Source organism: Coregonus lavaretus (assembly GCF_964263955.1).
Source record: "Coregonus lavaretus genome assembly, contig: HAP1_SCAFFOLD_4822, whole genome shotgun sequence".
Lineage (NCBI taxonomy): Eukaryota > Metazoa > Chordata > Actinopteri > Salmoniformes > Salmonidae > Coregonus > Coregonus lavaretus.
In genome coordinates, this window is record NW_028157171.1 from 12,046 (window position 1) to 32,900 (window position 20,855).

A 20,855-nucleotide genomic window follows, 5' to 3' on the forward strand; every position below is an offset into this window, starting at 1 on the left:
GGTCTAAGGCACTGCATCTCAGTGCTTGCGGTGTTACTACAGACCCCCTGGTTCGATTCCAGGCTGTATACACAACCGGCCGTTATTGGGAGTCTCATAGGGTGGTGCACAATTGGCCCAGTGTCGTCCGGGTTTGGTGGTGTAGGCCGTCATTGTAAATAAGAATTTGTTCTTAACTGACTTGCCTAGTTAAATAAAGGTTAAATAAAAAAGATGGGGAGAGGTCTGTCCGTAATAAAGAGATGCTCTGCTTTTTTGACACCACACTCCAAAAAGCAAGTTCTGCAGGCTCTAGTTTTGTTATTATTACCTGTAAGACAATTGGTTATTTACCAATTATTTGTTTACATTGTTTGCCAGAATATAGTTTTTGTTCAACTGTGTTACCCACTCCAGTCAGCAGATGGCGATGTGAGTCTTTCAGGTGATGATTCTTGCGTGACGTATATTCTAGTGGACGGGACGGGATGCTTTTTCAACAACAACAATTCAGCCGCCTTTGTAGCTTGCTAGCCAACATAAAACCAAAATATTGAAGCTCTTTAGACCATTTTTGTGTATATTAACATAAGTGTTTTAAACACACTGTCTGTGTATTTAGCAGTTACTCCATTTGATTTCACATTTACGTTATTAGCTATCTGGCTAAGTAACACTAGGCTAATGCTAACTAGCTAGCTAACATCCCCAACCATGAGCTCACTAAGCTACTCTCCTCCTCCTAAAGAAGAGGAGGTCTGCTGGACAGAGAAAGACGTTACAGTGAAAGAAGAGGAGGAAGAGGAGGATGTCACAGTTAAAACAGAAGTAGAGGGTGAAGCTGTTGCCGTGAAAGAAGAGGAAGAAGTTACAGTGAAAGAAGAGGAAGAAGGTTTCAGAGTGAAAGAGGAGGATGCAGTTTTTGGAGTGAAGGAGGAGGGGGAGATTACTGTCACATTGGAGGAAGAAGAGGAGACTGGAGAGCTGATTAACACCAGTAAGTAGTATTTTAAAAACAGTGGCACAAACTCTGTAGTTGTTGAACTATTTAACTAATGTGTCTTCTTAAAGACTGCGGTCAAGTGAGCCGTCATTCGCAAAACGTGGTCAAGCCACCCACCCTTCTGTTTCCGCCTGAATTTTCTTACCGAATAGATACCACTTAACTGTACCGCGTGTTTTCTGGGAGGGAAACTGAGTCGGATGCTCTCTAATGCTCCAACAGAAACGATAGCTACAAATCATTCCAAGCAAACAGTTTGAGCCAAACTTATTCAATCTTTCATAATCAAAATGATACCAAATCGTTAATTTTATTTTCGCACCTTATAAAAATGACTTTGATATCACGGGTAGAGTGAGGCTGCAGAGGTTGCAGTAGCCTAACGTTGGTGCTGTTTAGGAAATGTTAAATTGTCAAAGCAAGACGTGTTTACGGTCATGATACACACACAGGACGATCTAAATGAGCTTGATATGTTTTTAGTAAATCATGAATCCAGTGTGATGACCGTTGCTTACCATACGATCTCCATATTAAAATATCGGTTAATATAATTACTTATTCTATATTACAGTTAACTTTGAAGTAAAATTGGATTGTAAACATTTTGTCATGTCTGCCACTAGTACATCACTAATCCATTTTCATTAACATTAGACTGTAAACTCTCCTTCCAGACTCACATTAAGCATCTCCAATCCAATGTTAAATCTAGAATCGGTTTCCTATTTCGCAACAAAGCCTCCTTCACTCATGCTGCCAAACATGCCCTCGTAAAACTGACTATCCTACCGATCCTTGACTTTGGCGATGTCATTTACAAAATAGCCTCCAACACTCTACTCAGCAAATTGGATGTAGTCTATCACAGTGCCATCCGTTTTGTCTCCAAAGCCCCATACACTACCCACCACTGTGACCTGTACGCTCTTGTTGGCTGGTCCTCACTACATATTCGTCGCCAAACCCACTGGCTCCAGGCCATCTATAAATCACTGCTAGGCAAATCCCCGCCTTATCTTAGCTCATTGGTCACCATAGCAACACCCACCCGTAGTCTGCGCTCCAGCAGGTATATCTCACTGGTCATCCCCAAAGCCAACATTTCCTTTGGCCGCAATTCCTTCCAGTTCTCTGCTGCCAATGACTGGAACAAATTGCAAAAATCTCTGAAGCTGGAGACTCTTATCTCCCTCACTAACTTTAAGCATCAGTTGTCAGAGCACCTTACCGATCACTGCACCTGTACACAGCCCATCTGAAATTAGCCCACCCAACTACCTCATCCCCATATTGTTATTTATTTTGCTCATTTGCACCCCAGTATCTCTATTTGCACATCATCTCTTGCACATCTATCATTCCAGTGTTAATACTAATTGTAATTATTTTGCACTATGGCCTATTTATTGCCTTATCTCCATAACTTATTACATTTGCACACACTGTATATATATTTTCTGTTGTATTTTTGACTTTATGTTTTGTTTTACCCCATATGTAACTCTGGGTTATTGTTTTTATCGCACTGCTTTGCTTTATCTTGGCCAGGTCGCAGTTGTAAATGAGAACTTGTTCTCAACTGGCTTACCTGGTTAAATAAACGTTAAATAAAATAAAAAAATAAAAATGAATTGTATGTTGGCCGAATCCCAACGTTTCAGTTGAACGGAAGTGAAGGCGGAGCCTGGCTCTTTTCTCTTGTGACTTTACGCTCCTTGCAGAGTAGAACACCAGACAACATGATTGAATAAAGGAGGAATGTTAAAATGATGTCAGACGGTAACTTTTGAAAATGAGCTAAACAGAAGCCTCCTGCTGTATTATTATTTGTATGTTGGCGGAAGTCCCATTTTTCAGTCGAACGGAAGTGAAGGTGGAGTCACATGTTCTCTATTCTCCATTTTGTCTTCTGACTTTAGGCAGAGAGTCAAATGTTGAAATATAACGTCTCGGTCCTCTACCTCCCTGATCTAAAAGGTCCGTAGACTAGAGATAAACATCTAGTTAACTTCGCCTGAACTCTGCAATCGACCATAAACACACGTTTCTACAATGAATCAGGTGAGTTTAGATTAATTTAATAATTTTTATAACGGGTCTTTGTGGCCTACTTTCTGCTTTTACATTGCGCGTATTTAATGGTCCTTGACTTTTGGAAAATCATTTTTGTAGTTTAGCTGGTTACTCGTAGCCAGGCCCGGCGGCAGGATGAACTCGGCAAAGGGGCATCAGAAATGACTAAGGGGGCACAACTATTTTCGCTTGCTGATAACACAGGATCGATAATAATTGATAGTACATTTACCCACAATGTATTTGCAGCCACGCACGGCCGTCTTGCAGCAAGAATACAGGCTACTGCACCGCTTTACAAACATGGACAATTCATAAATAGCAAGTCATGACAACGCTACACAGCTACATGCACAATACCCAACAATCCAATGCAAAACTGTTGCTAATTACCGTAATAACACTTCCTCATGCAATACAATGCATTTCCAATCGTGGAAAGCAAACAATAATGCACTACCAATGACTTATCGGTACAATGCAGTTAGTTGGAGCTTGCCAGTTGGCTGTAGGCTACTCCACTAGCAGCTTACCAGTTGGCTGTAGGCTACTCTACTAGCAGCTTACCAGTTGGCTGTAGGCTACTCTACTAGCAGCTTACCAGTTGGCTGTAGGCTACTCTACTAGCAGCTTACTAGTTGGCTGTAGGCTACTCCACTAGCAGCTTACCAGTTGGCTGTAGGCTACTCCACTAGCAGCTTGCCAGTTGGCTGTAGGCTACTCCACTAGCAGCTTGCCAGTTGGCTGTAGGCTACTCCACTAGCAGCTTACCAGTTGGCTGTAGGCTACTCTACTAGCAGCTTGGCAGTTGGCTGTAGGCTACTCCACTAGCAGCTTGCTAAAAACTAAGCAAGCTATCCTTTTCCTTCAAACAAGATCTGAAATATTTATATTCTCCTTTCACTCTGTCATTTAGGTCATTATTATGGATTACTGTGAATAGTCACATGTACAGGGTTGCAGGTGGTCACTGTGGTCTAAGGCACTGCATCGCACTGCACTGCACAGCGTCGTCCAGGGTAGGGGAGGGAATGGCCAGCAGGGATGTAGCTCAGTTGGTAGAGCATGGCGTTTGCAACGGCAGGGTTGTGGGTTCGATTCCCATGGGGGACCAGTATGAAAAACTAGTCACATGTACAGGGTTGCAGGTCATTATTGTGGATTATTGCGAATAGTCAAATGTACAGGGTTGCAGGTAGTCATTATTGGGGATTATTGTGAATAGTCACATGTACAGGGTTGCAGGTGGTCATTATTGTGGATTATTGTGAACATCTTTGACGTGTCTGGGTGGCTTAATACACCATACACAACATCATTATTAACAGAGGAAAGGTTAGTCATTCATATCACACAATTACTATTTTAGTTATTGTTTTGTATTTGTTTGTACAAATTTGCAGAATTTTGTTTTTACTTTCACATTATTTTGTGTAGATGATTTACGAAAAATTATAATCAAATCTATTTCAATCCCACTTTTTAAAGCAACAAAATGTGAAAAAAGTTATAGTGGGTGTAGACTTTCCATAGGAACTGTATAGCCTAATAATATTTAGGAAGTTAATTTCCTTGGGAAGATAACTGCTCTGCTTTTCCGTCCATTCATATATAGACTACTCTATTTAATTGAGACCAAACGCTCACCTGATCTGGCACACCCAACTAGGACAGGAGAGGTATGGCTGCTGAACTAGGAGAGGAGAGGTATGGCTGCTGAACTAGGAGAGGAGAGGTATGGCTGCTGAACTAGGAGAGGAGAGTTATTGCTGCTGAACTAGGAGAGGAGAGGTATGGCTGCTGAACTAGGACAGGAGAGGTATGGCTGCTGAACTAGGAGAGGAGAGGTATGGCTGCTGAACTAGGAGAGGAGAGGTATGGCTGCTGAACTAGGAGAGGAGAGGTATGGCTGCTGAACTAGGAGAGGAGAGGCTGCTGAAATAGGAGAGGAGAGGTATGGCTGCTGAACTAGGAGAGGAGAGGTATGGCTGCTGAACTAGGAGAGGAGAGGTATGGCTGCTGAACTAGGAGAGGAGAGGTATGGCTGCTGAACTAGGACAGGACAGGAGAGGTATGGCTGCTGAACTAGGAGAGGAGAGGTATGGCTGCTGAACTAGGACAGGAGAGGAGAGGTATGGCTGCTGAACTAGGACAGGAGAGGTATGGCTGCTGAACTAGGAGAGGAGAGGTATGGCTGCTGAACTAGGAGAGGAGAGGTATGGCTGCTGAACTAGGAGAGGAGAGGTATGGCTGCTGAACTAGGACAGGAGAGGAGAGGTATGGCTGCTGAACTAGGACAGGAGAGGTATGGCTGCTGAACTAGGAGAGGAGAGGTATGGCTGCTGAACTTGAAACAGCAAGAAAGATGAGCGGTCCGTTGCACTTTCTCTTGACCTACGTTTTGCGCGTAGGATATAGCCTGTCTTTTAGGAGCGGGAATATTTTCAGTCAGAGACAAATGGATAATTAATATATATTGAGAAGGAGAAGACTCAACGCTCGATCCCCATGTTGCGCCTTTTGCTTTATATTGATAATCACATTTTGGGATTTCACCTCGACTCACGTTGGTTGAGCGTCCCCAACTTCTTTCTATTAACAGACACTGTAGTAAACTATAGCCTAATTATATTTAAGTGAATTTCCTTGGAAAGATAACTGCCACGTGATTTATTCGCCCATTCATAGGTAGCCTTGTAGGCTAGTGTGTGAATAATGTGACAGAGGTAATTTTAGTACAATAGCTAGGCTAACGCATACACAGCAGAAAGACACCGTTTCCAAATAATCTGCGGAACAAGTATATTTATCACAACGTTTTCTGTCTGACCGCCCTCAACATGAAAAATACGGGCCGTGCTGCAATGATCTCTGTCGGAGCCCGCAGCCCTCTACCTCCAAACATCTTTGTTGTACCATTTGAAAGTGGAAAGAAATATATACAGTACCAGTCAAAAGTTTGGACACACCTGCTCATTCAAGGGTTTTTATTTATTTTTAATATTTTTTACATTGTAGAATAATAGTTAAGACATCTAAACTATGAAATAACATATATTTTATATTTGAGGTTCTTCAAATAGCCACCCTTTGCCTTGATGACAGCTTTGCACACTCTTGGCATTCTCTCAACCATCTTCATGAGGTAGTCACCTGGAATATATTTTGATTAGTTTAACACTTTGTTGGTTACAACATGATTCCATATGTGTTATTTCATAGTTTTGATGTCTTCATTATTATTCTACAATGTAGAAAATAGTGAAAATAAAAACCTTGAATGTGAAGGTGTCCAAACTTTTGACTGGTACTGGATGTTATTACATTTTAGTACATTTGTCAGCCAAAACATGACACCCACCCTTTTTTTCATGTGTTCTATCGCAAACTGTCATAAACATAAAGCTTTCCAACGTAGCATCAACTATCCAATCAAAGCCACATCGACAATTTGAAATTAGCACATCAATTACAAAAAAATACAATTTAATAAATGTAAATCACACTTTGTAACGTAACAAAATGTGAAAAAGGTTCAAGGGAGTGCAGACATTCTAAAGGCAATGTATTATATTAGGTTAACATTTCAAAATAGTCTGATGCATATCCTGAAGATCAGATCAAATAGCCTGTAGATCAGATCAAGGAACGCTTTCTATACTTCCATCCCTTTGGTTATTGGCTGATTCCATCGCCAGCAATGGCCAAAAATATTATTGGAATTCTCACATAGAAACGTAATTGGTGTCTAAAATAAAAATAAGCTAAATCAATTTGCCCTTTTTCCCGATAGGGAATGTCCTATTGGTCTGAAGTGTAATATATTGGTTTCTCCCGTGGGAGCCCCGGGTTCATATCGTGCGTGTTACATACAGTTACAATATTTGAGCGCTGCAAATCTGCGTAGCAAGCAAACAGACAATGTGTATTATTTTTAACATGCTGTGAAAGTGGTACTCACTTTTAGGAATGGGTAATCGTTTACAAGTTGCTGGTCGACTGCAGGAAAACACCGGGACAGAGTGGGTTTATGCTCTTACATACATTTATTAAAATGTAGACTCATTAGAAGCACTCCTACCCCATTGGTTACATTGATGATTTTAACGCATCCAAAATGCTCAAATCTGATCACAAGAGTTGGAAAGCTGGGCCTTGAACTAACTTCGATATGAAGAAGGAACCCTAACTGTCTGTCTTTGTTTCACAGGGGACAGCCCTAACCGTCGCTCTTTCAGTAGAAGGGGCTTATCATCTGGGGAGGCTAACCAACATCATGATGCTGATGAGGCAGAGAAGAGTCTCTCCAGATCAGAACACCTCAAGAAACACCAGCAGAGACTTACAGGGAAGAAACCTCACTGCTGCTTTGACTGTGGAAAGAGTTTTACCTCTTCAACAAATCTTAATACACACAAGAGAATACACACAGGAGAGAAACCTTATAGCTGTGATCAGTGTGGGAAGAGTTTCACTCAGTCAGGACACCTGGCTTTACACAAGAGAATACACACAGGAGAGAAACCTTCTAGCTGTGATCAATGTGGGAAGAGATTCACTAAGTCAGGAAATCTGGCTGTACACAAGATAATACACACAGGAGAGAAGCCTTTTGGTTGTGATCAGTGTGGGAAGAGATTCACTCATTCAGGAAGCCTGGAGTTACACAAGAGAATACACACAGGAGAGAAACCTTACCACTGCTCAGACTGTGGAATGAGCTTAACCACTTCAAACGGACTTCTAGTACACAGGAGAATACACACAGGAGAGAAGCCTTATCACTGCTCACACTGTGGAATGAGTTGGACTACTTCAGGGGATTTAAAAGATCACCAGCGAACACACACTGGAGAGAAGCCTTATAGCTGTGATCAGTGTGGGAAGAGATTCACTAAGTCAGGAAACCTGGCTGAACACAAGAGAATACACACAGGAGAGAAGCCTTTTGGTTGTGATCAGTGTGGGAAGAGATTCACTCTGTCAGGAAACCTGGCTGTACACAAGAGAATACACACAGGAGAGAAGCCTTAACACTGCTCAGACTGTGGAATGAGCTTAACCACTTCACGTGGACTTGTACTACACAGGAGAATACACACAGGAGAGAAGCCTTACCACTGACTGTGGGCTGAGATTCACTCAGTCAGGAAGCCTGGCTTTACACAAGAGAAAACACCACACTGTTGGGTAACCTTTCCACTTTTGGTAGCTCAATCCAGTTAATGGTAGACTAGTGTACACACACCGGAGAGAAGCCCTACAGGGTGAGTTTTGCCACCTCAAGCGTTCTTAATGTGGCCTTCCTTAGTGTAATTTGATGTACTGTCAACAAGGGGTCCACCCTCTGATAACTGTAACTATCCATTATTTCCAGATTTCTATTAATTGCAATGTGAGTGAAATAGTCTGTGTTTGAATGGTGTGGGCGTACGTACCCCAACAACAGAATGGTGTGGGTGTTTCCCAACAACAGGATTGGTCAGCTCAGAGAAAGCAGTGCGGTAGCTCCTCCCCCTCTCTCTGCAAGTCTATCGTTAGGGTTAAGGCAAGGGTCCGTTTAACATGTTGACTAGTTGGGATGTGGTCAGAAAAGTCCCTTAAGACGCTGCCGTCCCACAGTCTGTTGACAGATGCTATGATACCAGGAGTTTACAGAAATGTTGGCAAGTCGATTTATTTGGTTTGCTTAGCGAGCAAGCTAGAGGGATCTAAAGACTGATAACTATGTCTGAGGACAATTCACCATCCTCATGATCAACCCTGTCTACCAGCCAACTCACCATCACCATGATCAACCCTGTCTACATCCAACTCACCATGATCAACCCTGTCTACCAGCCAACTCACCATCACCATGATCAACCCTGTCTACCATCCAACTCACCATGATCAACCCTGTCTACCAGCCAACTCACCATCACCATGATCAACCCTGTCTACCAGCCAACTCACCATGATCAACCCCGTCTACCATCCAACTCACCTTATTTTGAAATGACATGATATTGTTTGGCAGATTGAACACAGTGTAGTGAATATTTTCCCAAACTGCGTTACCCACTCCCGTCAGCAGATGACGATGTGAGTCTTTCAAGAGCTGTTTCCTCCAGTGGACAGGACGCTTTTCAAAACAACACAGACTCATCAGCCGCCTCGGTAGCTTGCTAGCAAACAAACAAACCACAAAGTTTGCTGCTTCAGTGTTTTTAGATATTTTTCTCAGATGTTACTATAGTATACTGAAGTATAATTACAAGCATTCCATAAGTGTCAAAGGCTTTTATTGACAATTACATTAAGTTTATGCAATGAGTTAATATTTGCAGTGTTGACCCTTCTATTTCAAGACCTCTGCAATGGCATGCTGTCAATTAACTTCTGGGCCACATCCTGACTGATGGCAGCCAATTTTTGCCTAATCAATGCTTGGAGTTTGTCAGAATTGGTGGGTTTTTGTTTGTCCACCCGCCTCTTGAGGATTGACCACAAGATCTCAATGGGATTAAGGTCTGGGGAGTTTCCTGGCCATGGACCCAACATTTCGATGTTTTGTTCCCCGAGCCACTTAGTTATCACTTTTGCCTTATGGCAAGGTGCTCCATCATGCTGGAAAAGGCATTGGTCGTCACCAAACTGTTCTTGGATGGTTGGGAGAAGTTGCTCTCGGAGGATGTGTTGGTACCATTCTTTATTCATGGCTGTGTTCTTAGGCAAAATTGTGAGTGAGCCCACTCCCTTGGCTGAGAAGCAACCCCACACATGAATGGTCTCAGGATGCTTTACTGTTGGCATGACACAGGACTGATGGTAGCGCTCACCTTGTCTTCCTTGCAGGTAACCATGGTTAACAGAGGAAGAACAATGATTTCAAGCACCACCCTCCTTTTTAAAGCTTCCAGTCTGTTATTCTAACTCAATCAGCATGACAGGGTGATCTCCAGCCTTGTCCTCATCAACACTCTCACCTCTGTTAACGAGAGAATCACTGACATGATGTCAGCTGGTCCTTTTGTGGCAGGGCTGAAATGCAATGGAAATGTTTTTGGGGGATTAAGTTCATTTTCATGGCAAAATGCAATGAATTGCAATTCATCTGATCACTCTTCATAACAGTCTGGAGTATATGCAAATTGCCATCATAAAAACTGAGGCAGCAGACTTTGTGAAAATTTATATTTGTGTCATTCTCAAAACCTTTGACCAAGACTGTATATTAACAGCAGGGTTTTAAACACAGTCTGTGTGCTTACTAGTTATTACATGTCATATACAGTTGAAGTCGGAAGTTTACGTACACTTAGGTTGGAGTCATTAAAAGTCGTTTTTCAACCGCTCCTCAAATTTCTTGTTAACAAACTATAGTTATGGCAAGTCGGTTAGGACATCTACTTTGTGCGTGACACAAGTCATTTTTCCAACAATTGTTTACAGACAGATTATTTAACTTATAATTAACTGTATCACAATTCCAGCAGGTCAGAGGTTTACATACACTATGTTGACTGTGGCTTTAAACAGCTTGGAAAATTCCAGAAAATGATGTCATGGTTTTAGAAGCTTCTGATAGGCTAATTGACATAATTTGAGTCAATTGGAGGTGTACCTGTGGATGTATTTCCAGGCCTGAGGGTGGATATCTGATTAACAGCAGTGAGTTTTAACTATCCCAAAGCCTAGGACCAAGAGGCATGGAGAGGCAGCCTTTAGTTACTATGCCTCCCAGCCTCTGGAATAGCCAGAGAACCTGAGGGGGAACGAAACTGTGGCATTTTTAAAAATAGATCTTAAAACACACCTTTTTAGTGGTGCTTTTCCTCAGGGTGCTTTTAAGTCGTGCTTTTTTTATTGTAATTCTTTAGTTTTTTATCCTCTTATATTTGTGTAGTAAATATTTAGTTTTATTTTAATTGTTTTTATTAGTTTTTTTCCTGTGAAGCACATTGTGTTCCATTCCATGTCTGAAATGTGCTGTATAAATAAAGCTTGATTTGATTCTCTATGGTGTTATTAGGTCCCTAATATTGAGTTAGGCCTATAAGGTAAGATAGACTGATATGATTGAAATCTCTATGATGTTATTGAATTGAAACAACAAGACACTCAACCCCGTGGATTATTGTACAACTAATAGCTGTTCTCTAACATGACGAATAACACACAACTAACGTTGCCGGAGAGATTCAACCACAAAGACCAGGGAAGTTTTCCAATGCCTCGCAAGGAAGGGCACCTATGGGTAGACGACATTGAATATTCCTTCATTCATTACACTTTGGATGGTGTATCAATATAGCCAGCCTCTACAAAGATAGAGACATCCTTCCTAACTCAGTTGCCGGAGAGGAAGGAAACCATTCAGGAATTTCACAATGAGGCTAATGCTGACTTTTAAACAGTTACAGAGTTTAATGGCTGTGATAGGAGAAAACTGAGTATGGATCAACAACATTGTAGTTACTCCACAATACTAACCTAAATGACAGAGTGAAAAGAAGGAAGCCTGTGTGCAATAATAGTGTTTAACATGATTTTTAAATGACTACCTCATCTCCGTACCCCAGACATACTGTAAAATGATCTGTACGGAGTGAAAAGAAGGAAGCCTGTACATAATAAAAATGTTCCAAAACATGCATCCTGTTTGCAACAAGGAACTAAAGTAATAATGCAAAAAAATGTGGCAAAGCAATTAACTTTTTGCAATAAAATGCAAATTAATTACTTAAAAATCATACAATGTGATTTTCTGGATTTTTGTTTTAAATTCCGTCTCTCACAGTTAGAGTGTACCTATGATAAAAATTACAGACCTCTACATGCTTTGTAAGTAGGAAAACCTGCAAAATCGGCAGTGTATCAAATACTTGTTCTGTAAGTCGCTCTGGATAAGAGTGTCTGCTAAATGACTAAAATTTGTCCTCCCTCATCATAAATGGCACTTATGGCCACTGTTGTCTAGCAGTGATCAACAACCAATTTGAAGGAGCTTGAAGAATTTGTAAAATAATAATAGTAAATGTTGCACAATACAGGTTTAGAAAGCTCTTAGAGACTTACCCAGAAAGACTCTACAGAAAGCTGTAACCGCTGCTAAAAGGTGCTTCTATAAAGTATTGACTCAGGTGTGAATACTTACACTGCCGGACAAAGGTTTTAGAACACCTACTCATTCAAGGGTTTTTCTTTATTTGGACTATTTTCTACATTGAAGACTAATAGTGAAGACATCAAAACTATGAAATAACACATATGGAATCATGTAGTAACCAAAAAAGTGTTAAACAATTCAAAACATGTTTTATATTTGAGATTCTTAAAATAGCCACCCTTTGCCTTGATGACAGCTTTGCACACTCTTGCCATTCTCTCTACCAGCTTCACCTGGAATACTTTTCTAACAGTCTTGAAGGAGTTCCCACATATGCTGAGCACTTGTTGGCTGCTTTTCCTTCACTCTGCGGTCCGACTCATCCGAAACCATCTCAATTTAGTTTAGGTCGGGGGATTGTGGAGGCCAGGTCATCTGATGCAGCACTACATCACTCTCCTTCTTGGTAACATAGCCCTTACACAGCCTGGAGGTGTGTTGGGTCATTGTCCTGTTGAAAAACAAATGATAGTCCAACTAAGCCCAATCAAGATGGAATGGCGTATCGCTGCAGAATGCTGTGGTAGCCATGCTGGTTAAGTGTGCCTTGAATTCTAAATAAATCACAGACTGTGTCACCAGCAAAGCACCCCCACATCATAACACCTCCTCCTCCATGCTTTACGGTGGGAAATACACATGCGATCATCCGTTCATCCACACCGCATCTCACAAAGACATGGCGGTTAGAACCAAATATCTCCAATTTGGACCCCAGACCAAAGGACAAATTTCCACCGGTCTAATGTCCATTGCTTGTGTTTCTTGGCCCAAGCAAGTCTCTTCTTATTATTGGTGTCCTTTAGTAGTGGTTTCTTTGCAGCAATTCAACCATGAAGGCCTGATTCACACAGTCTTCTCTGAACAGTTGATGTTGAGATGTGTCTGTTACTTGAACTCTGTGAAGCATTTATTTGGGCTGCAATTTCTGAGGCTGGTAACTCTAATGAACTTATCCTCTGCAGCAGAGGTAACTCTGGGTCATCCATTCTTGTGTCGGTCGTCATGAGAGCCAGTTTCATCATAGCGCTTGATGGTTTTTGCAACTGCACTTGAAGAAACTTTCAAAGTTCTTGAAATTTTCCTGAGTGACTTACCTTCATGTCTTAAACTAATGATGGACTGTAGTTTCTCTTTGCTTACCTTGTCACAACACAACTGATTGGCTCAAACTCATTAAGAAGGAAATCAATTCCACAAATTAACTTTTAAGAAGGCACACCTGTTAATTGAAATGCATTCCAGGTGACTACCTCATGAAGCTGGTTGAGAGAATGCCAAGAGTGTGCAAAGCTGTCATCAAGGAAAAGGGTGGCTATTTGAAGAATCTCAAATATAAAATATATTTAGATTTGTTTAGATTTTTGGAGCCCAGGAAGAGTGGCAATTAACAGCAATTAATGGGAATCCCTAATAAATACAAATACAAACACTTTGTTGGTTACTACATGATTCCATATGTGTTATTTCATAGTTTTGATGTCTTCACTATTATTCTATAATGTAGAACATAGTAAAAATTAAGAAAAACCCTTGAATGAGTAGGTGTTCTAAAACATTTAACCGGTAGTGTAAGTAAATTAGATATTTCTGTATTTCAATAGATTTGCATTTTTAACAACATGTTTTCACTTAGCCGTATTGTGTAAGGGGGAAAAAATAATTTAATTCATTTTGAATTCAGGCTGTAACACAACAAAATGTGGAGTAAGTCTAGGGGTATGAATCCATTCGATAATAATAATAATATATAATATGCCATTTTCATCCATACATTATTTGTGTATGGGTGGTCCCGGGGATCGAACCAACTACCCTGGCGTTACAAGCACCGTGCTCTACCAGCTGAGCTACAAAGGACCACAATTTTGAAGGCACAGTAGCTAAAGTACACTGAATAATGAAACAATCCTTAGTAAGCTAATGTTTCGAGGGCGTGCTGACAGTATTATTTGGCATTAATAGACTGGTTTTAAGCACAACAGCGTTCTATCCAAGCTGGGAGAGAGCACAAGGAAGGTTCATGTCATGCAGGTTCAGGTAGCAGCTACAGGACAGTTGTATATTATTTTAAACATCAATTGGTAGCTGATTAGTATACATGGATAATTTATTAAAAAATCTGCAATGTTTGAATATCCAGTTTTAATTACTGAACAATAAATGACATTATTACCACCAGCCAGCAGGCTATAAAATTGCAGCATTATGACACCGTGTATAGATTTCGTGAAACGTTAGACCCCCGTGTAGTTCAGTTGGTAGAGCATGGCGTTTGCAACGCCAGGGATGTGGGTTCGATTCCCACGGGGGGCAGTATGAACAAATAAAATAATGTATACACTAACGAACTGTAAGTCGCTCTGGATAAGAGCGTCTGCTAAATGACTAAAATTAGAAAATGACAACCAAATAGAAGCCTACCAATAAACCTTTATGTATATTATTTAAAGCAAAGCTTTACATGCTCTTGCAACACAGGAACCCTATCATCGATTAATCAGGCATGAAGCTGCATAGACATGTCTCTTGTAGTGTCTTAGAGTCTGTGATTGTGCTGACCTTTGCAAAAAGTGTGTTAGAGGAAACTTGGCTCTAGGATTTTGCTGATGTTTGCAAATGGTGTAATATATGAACTTTACTCTACTTTGCTAAAGCATTTGGAAAAGCATTGCTACAGAGGTTTCTTGGAATAGAGGAAACTTGGCTCTGCTTGCTGAAACATCTGGAAATCATCACTAAGTTCCTGGAAAAAAGGATATGGGAAGATATGTGGAAAGGCCAGGGATTGGGTATTAAAATCACGCCATATATATAGAGGCCCAAAGTCCAACCTTGCGGGGTCCAGAGAAACTGCATTAACTTTAGAAAATGAGTTACTAAAAGCAGAAGGCTTCCTACGACTGGAGTATTATTTGTATGTTGGCCGAATCCCAACGTTTAAGTTGAACGGAAGTGAAGGCGGAGCCTGGCTCTTTTCTCTTGTGACTTTACGCTCCGTGCAGAGTAGAACACCAGACAACATGATTGAACAAAGGAGGAATGTTAAAATGATATCGGACTGTAACTTTTGAAAATGAGCTAAGCAGACTACTGCTGTATTATTATTTGTATGTTGGCGGAAGTCCTATTTTTCGGAGTCACATGTTCTCTATTCTCCATTTTGTCTTTTGACTTTAGGCAGAACTTCGCCTGAACTCTGCAATCGACCATAAACACACGTTTCTACAATGAATCAGGTGAGTTTAGATTAATTTTACAAATTTTTATAACGGTTCTTTGTAGCCTACTTCATGCTTTTACACTGCACGCATTTAATGGTCCTTGACTTTTGGAAAATCATTTGTGTAGTTTAGCTGGTTACTCGTAGCCAAGCCCGGCGCCAGGATGAACTCGGCAAGGGGGCATCAGAAATGACTAAGGGGGCACAACTATTTTCGCTTGCTGATAACACAGGATTGATAATAATCGATAGTACAATTACACACAATGTATTTGCAGCCACGCACGGCTGTCTTGCAGCAAGAATACAGGCTACTGCACCGCTTTACAAACATGGACAATTCATAAATCGCAAGTTATGACAACGCTACACAGCTACTTGCACAATACCCAACAATCCAATGCAAAACAGTGGCTAATTACCGCAATACAATGCATTTCCAATCGCGGAAAGCAAACAATAATGTACAATGCACTACCAACAACTTATTGGTACAATGCAGCTTGGACGCAGCTACCAAGCTGTCTTCCCACAAGAGTGCCGTCCTACGCTGGTATGATAACAGAGGAATTACTTTTCCATAGCTACGAGTTGTTTATGGCAACACTATAGCTACATCGTTACTCATCCATTGTTCAAGGTCTGCTCACCCTCATCATTGTAATGCAAAGCACCTCTTCTACATTATAAAACAATCCAATTATATTATAAACCAAACATTTCCAATCCAATCAAAGAAATGAAGCAGTACACTTGGCTGCAACGCCAATAAAGAAAATCACTTCTACGCCTATTTCTGACATTTGCCACGCATTTCCAAAAGCTAGTATCGTATCTGAAGATTATGCCGAAGATTATGCCTTTGTTAAATGTTTTTCATGACGAAATGGAATGTTGGTTGTTCAGGCCAGAGGGGGGATGTTTTATGATGTTATTTGAAATGTGCCGCTTGGAGGGTGACGCCCGAGGGGAGACTGGCGATTGGCCAGAAGAGGGGGTAACCCTTATTTTGGTATTGTCTATATAAGAAGGGTTTTAGACAATAAACCCCAGAACGGTCATAGCAATCTGGGGGGCCGTTCTCCGGACATCGCGAGTCTGTATCTATGCTGTAAATTCGTGATTTTAATAAAAGCCTCTAACACGATGCAGCATAGCGGACTTTTTGTTGACAAGCAATAATTGCCACCACTCATCATATACGACACTAGCAAATAACAAAATAACCCAAGCCCAGCCAGGCTGCCTGTTCTTACCCAGATTCAAGAGTTGTAGCTGCCTTGATGCTGTGTTGAACCTCCTCAGCAGTCTCTTGTTCCCCACGGAATGTGCTTGTAAGATCCCTCTCATATCCAGATATAGATCCACCACATATTCTTTCAGATTACTACTCACTACTCTTTGCCATTTGCTTGGAGGGGGGGGAGGGGGTGTCCAAGTGTGCTTGCATTTCTCCCATAACTCATCAAACTGCATCTGCCTTGCAGGAATATTCCTGTCACCATCTGCCTTTGAACCGCGTGCTACAAAATGTCAGTTTTCTCTCACAGTCCAGGCGGGTTGGGTATTTCCCCAGACAAACCTGCGCTGGCTCCTCATCACCTCCTATGTCACCAGGCTGCAAGACGGTTGCTCAGGTGCCTTTGCTGCTGGGCTCGGCGGCCTTGGCCTCGGTGATTAGCGTTGGCCCAGCGGCCTTGCCTTTGGCCTCTGTGGCAGGCTTCACCCCTCCGCTTTGATCCGATGCTGCCATTGTGCCCTGTCGAAGCCACTTTGTAATATCCATCATACTATCAGCTACCTACCTAACTGTTAACATTAGCTAAATTCCATCCAGATGCGCCTGAATGTTTTTTTCTTCGTAATACGTAACTTTGAAAGTAAACCTAAACCGTCACATTTTTCAACCAGTAAAATGTGTATGACGTTTTGATGTCTTCACTATTATTCTACAATGTAAAACATTTTCAAAATAAAGAAAAACCCTTGAATGAGTAGGTGTGTCCAAACTTTTGACTGGTACTGTATTCACTGATTTATCCAAAGTTACATCTTGCTCACGCAGCAATCTCTCAATGAGTCCATTATCAAGTATGCCTCAGACTATCCTTTCACTAGTGAGTCTTTCAGATTTTTCAAATTCACACGTTTTGCTCATTGTGTTCAGCTCAGCCAAGTACTGGTCAAAACTGACTTCCTGTTTCTGATCATGAGAGAAAAACGTGTATTTCTCAAATGTGATGTTCTGGCTTGCTTCAAAGTACTCCTCAAATTTAGCCATGAGCACAGTCAATGTCAAGTTTGCCTCATCTAGCTGAAAGCTATTGTATACACTGCATTCGGGAAGTATTCAGACTCCTTGACTTTTTCCAGATTTTGTTACGTTAGTCTAAAATAGATTAAATTATTTTTGTCCCTCATCAATCCACACACTACCCCATAATGACAAAGTGAAAACATATGTTTTCTGACCCTTTGCTATGATTGTGTCGAGGCACAGATCTGGGGACGGTACCAAAACAATTCTGCAGCATTGAAGGTTCCCATGAACACAGTGGCCTCCATCGTTCTTAAATGGAAAAAGTTTGGAACCACCAAGACTCTTCCTAGAGTTGGCTGCCAGGCCAAACTTAGCTATCGAGGGAGAAGGGCCTTGGTCAGGGAGGTGACCAAGAACCCGATGCTCACTCTGACAGAGCTGCAGAGTTCCTCTGGAGATGGGAAAACCTTCCAGAAGGACAACCATCTCTGCAGCACTCCACCAATTAGGCATTTATGGTATAGTGGCCAGACGGAAGCCACTCCTCAGTAAAGGGCACGACAGCCCGCTTGGAGTTTGCCAAAAGGCACCTAAATGACTCTCAGACCATGAGAAACAATATTCTCTTTTGGCTGAATGCCAAGCGTCACATCTGGAGGAAACCTGGCACCATCCCTACGGTGAAGCATGGTGGTGGCAGCATCATGCTGTGGGGATCCTTTTCAGCGTCAGGGACTGGGAGACTAGTCAGGATTGAGGGGATAGATGAACACCGCAAAGTACAGAGAGATCCTTGATGAAACCTGCTCCAGAGCGCTCAGGACCTCCGACTGGGGCGAAGGTTTTACCTTCCAACAGGACAACGCAGGAGTGGAATATGGTCTGGGTAAAGCATATTATAATTAGTCTCTGACATCCCTGACCTAGGGAAACAGCACGTGGTCTGGGTAAAGTGGGGGGTTAAGGCCAATCCAGAGATCACTGGGGGTTTTTGTTGGTGTGGGCATGCGCTTGGGCGGACTCTGATCTTTTGGAGCAATATGCACCTGTTGGTAATATGATACCCTCACCGTTCCATGTGTGCCTAAACCCCCGAATAGCAATATTCACAATGGGGATAGCAGTGACTCTCCATTTGGGATAAAAGCAAAAAATAATCCTGTTGAAAACATCACCACTGTTAGCTCATTTCAAAGAAATTGCATATTTGAATAATAGCTACATGTAATACAAGTTTAGGTTTGTATTACATTTACATTGTTTTGTGCCAGTTGGCTGTAGTCTCTACTAGCAGCTTACCAGTTGGCTGTAATCTCTACTAGCAGCTTACCAGTTGGCTGTAGGCTACTCCACTAGCAGCTTACCAGTTGGCTGTAGGCTACTCCACTAGCAGCTTACCAGTTGGCTGTAGGCTACTCTACTAGCAGCTTACCAGTTGGCTGTAGGCTACTCCACTAGCAGCTTGCCAGTTGGCTGTAGGCTACTCCACTAGCAGCTTACCAGTTCCCTGTAGGCTACTCCACTAGCAGCTTACCAGTTGGCTGTAGGCTACTCTACTAGCAGCATGCCAGTTGGCTGTAGGCTACTCCACTAGCAGCTTACCAGTTGGCTGTAGGCTACTCTACTAGCAGCATGCCAGTTGGCTGTAGGCTACTCCACTAGCAGCTTACCAGTTGGCTGTAGGCTACTCCACTAGCAGCTTACCAGTTGGCTGTAGGCTACTCCACTAGCAGCTTACCAGTTGGCTGTAGGCTACTCCTCTAGCAGCTTACCAGTTGGCTGTAGGCTACTCCTCTAGCAGCTTACCAGTTGGCTGTAGGCTACTCCACTAGCAGCTTGCCAGTTGGCTGTAGACTACTCCACTAGCAGCTTACCAGTTCCCTGTAGGCTACTCCACTAGCAGCTTACCAGTTGGCTGTAGGCTACTCTACTAGCAGCATGCCAGTTGGCTGTAGGCTACTCCACTAGCAGCTTACCAGTTGGCTGTAGGCTACTCCACTAGCAGCTTTCCAGTTGGCTGTAGGCTACTCCACTAGCAGCTTACCAGTTGGCTGTAAGCTACTCCACTAGCAGCTTACCAGTTGGCTGTAGGCTACTCCACTGGCAGCTTACCAGTTGGCTGTAGGCTACTCCACTGGCAGCTTGCCAGTTGGCTGTAGGCTACTCCACTGGCAGCTTGCCAGTTGGCTGTAGGCTACTCCACTGGCAGCTTGCCAGTTGGCTGTAGGCTACTCCACTGGCAGCTTGCCAGTTGGCTGTAGGCTACTCCACTGGCAGCTTGCCAGTTGGCTGTAGGCTACTCCACTGGCAGCTTGCCAGTTGGCTGTAGGCTACTCCACTGGCAGCTTACCAGTTGGCTATAGGCTACTCTACTAGCAGCTTGCTAAAAGCTGTAAGCAAGCTAGCCTTTTAGCTTCCCACAGATTTAGATGTGGCTTAGTGTTGTATGTTACGGTCTTGCTGAAAGGTGAGTTCCTATCCCGGTGTCTGGTGTAAAGCAGACTGAAGCAGTCTTTCCTCTAGGAAATCCTGTTACTTTTCATTCTGTAAAACTCCCCAGTCTTTGACGATGTCAAGCATTTCCTTACCATGATGCAGCCATCACCATGCTTGAAAATAAGGAGGCAGTTACTCAGTGATGTTATGTTGGATTTGCCCCAAATTTAAGGCTTTGCATTTAGGCCCAAAAAGTGTATTCATTTGCCCTGTTAATTTTTTAGCAGTATTACTTTAGTGCCTTGTTGCAAACAAGATCTGAAATATTTATATTCTCCTTTCACTCTGTCATTTAGGTCATTATTGTGGATTATTGTGAATAGTCACATGTACAGGGTTGCAGGTGGTCACTGTGGTCTAAGGCACTGCATCGCACTGCACTGCACAGCGTCGTCCAGGGTAGGGGAGGGAATGGCCGGCAGGGATGTAGCTCAGTTGGTAGACCATGGTGTTTGCAACGGCAGGGTTGTGGGTTCGATTCCCATGGGGGGCCAGTATGAAAAACTAGTAACATGTACAGGGTTGCAGGTAGTCATTATTGGGGATTATTGTGAATAGTCACATGTACAGGGTTGCAGGTGGTCATTATTGGGGATTATTGTGAATAGTCACATGTACAGGGTTAAAGGTGGTCATTATTGGGGATTATTGTGAACATCTTTGACGT

General features: G+C 42.3%; 1 protein-coding gene across 1 annotated transcript; it reads left to right on the forward strand.

Moving 5' to 3' along the window:
* Positions 1 to 455: 455 nt before the first annotated feature.
* Positions 456 to 17,426, forward strand: LOC311125718 (uncharacterized protein). Its single transcript, XM_084199750.1, has 3 exons — positions 456 to 976; positions 15,390 to 15,448; positions 16,920 to 17,426. The coding sequence occupies exons 1-2, from the start codon at positions 694 to 696 to the stop codon at positions 15,422 to 15,424; spliced, it is 318 nt and encodes a 105-aa protein (XP_084055876.1). The 5' UTR covers positions 456 to 693; the 3' UTR covers positions 15,425 to 15,448; positions 16,920 to 17,426.
* Positions 17,427 to 20,855: the final 3,429 nt, after the last annotated feature.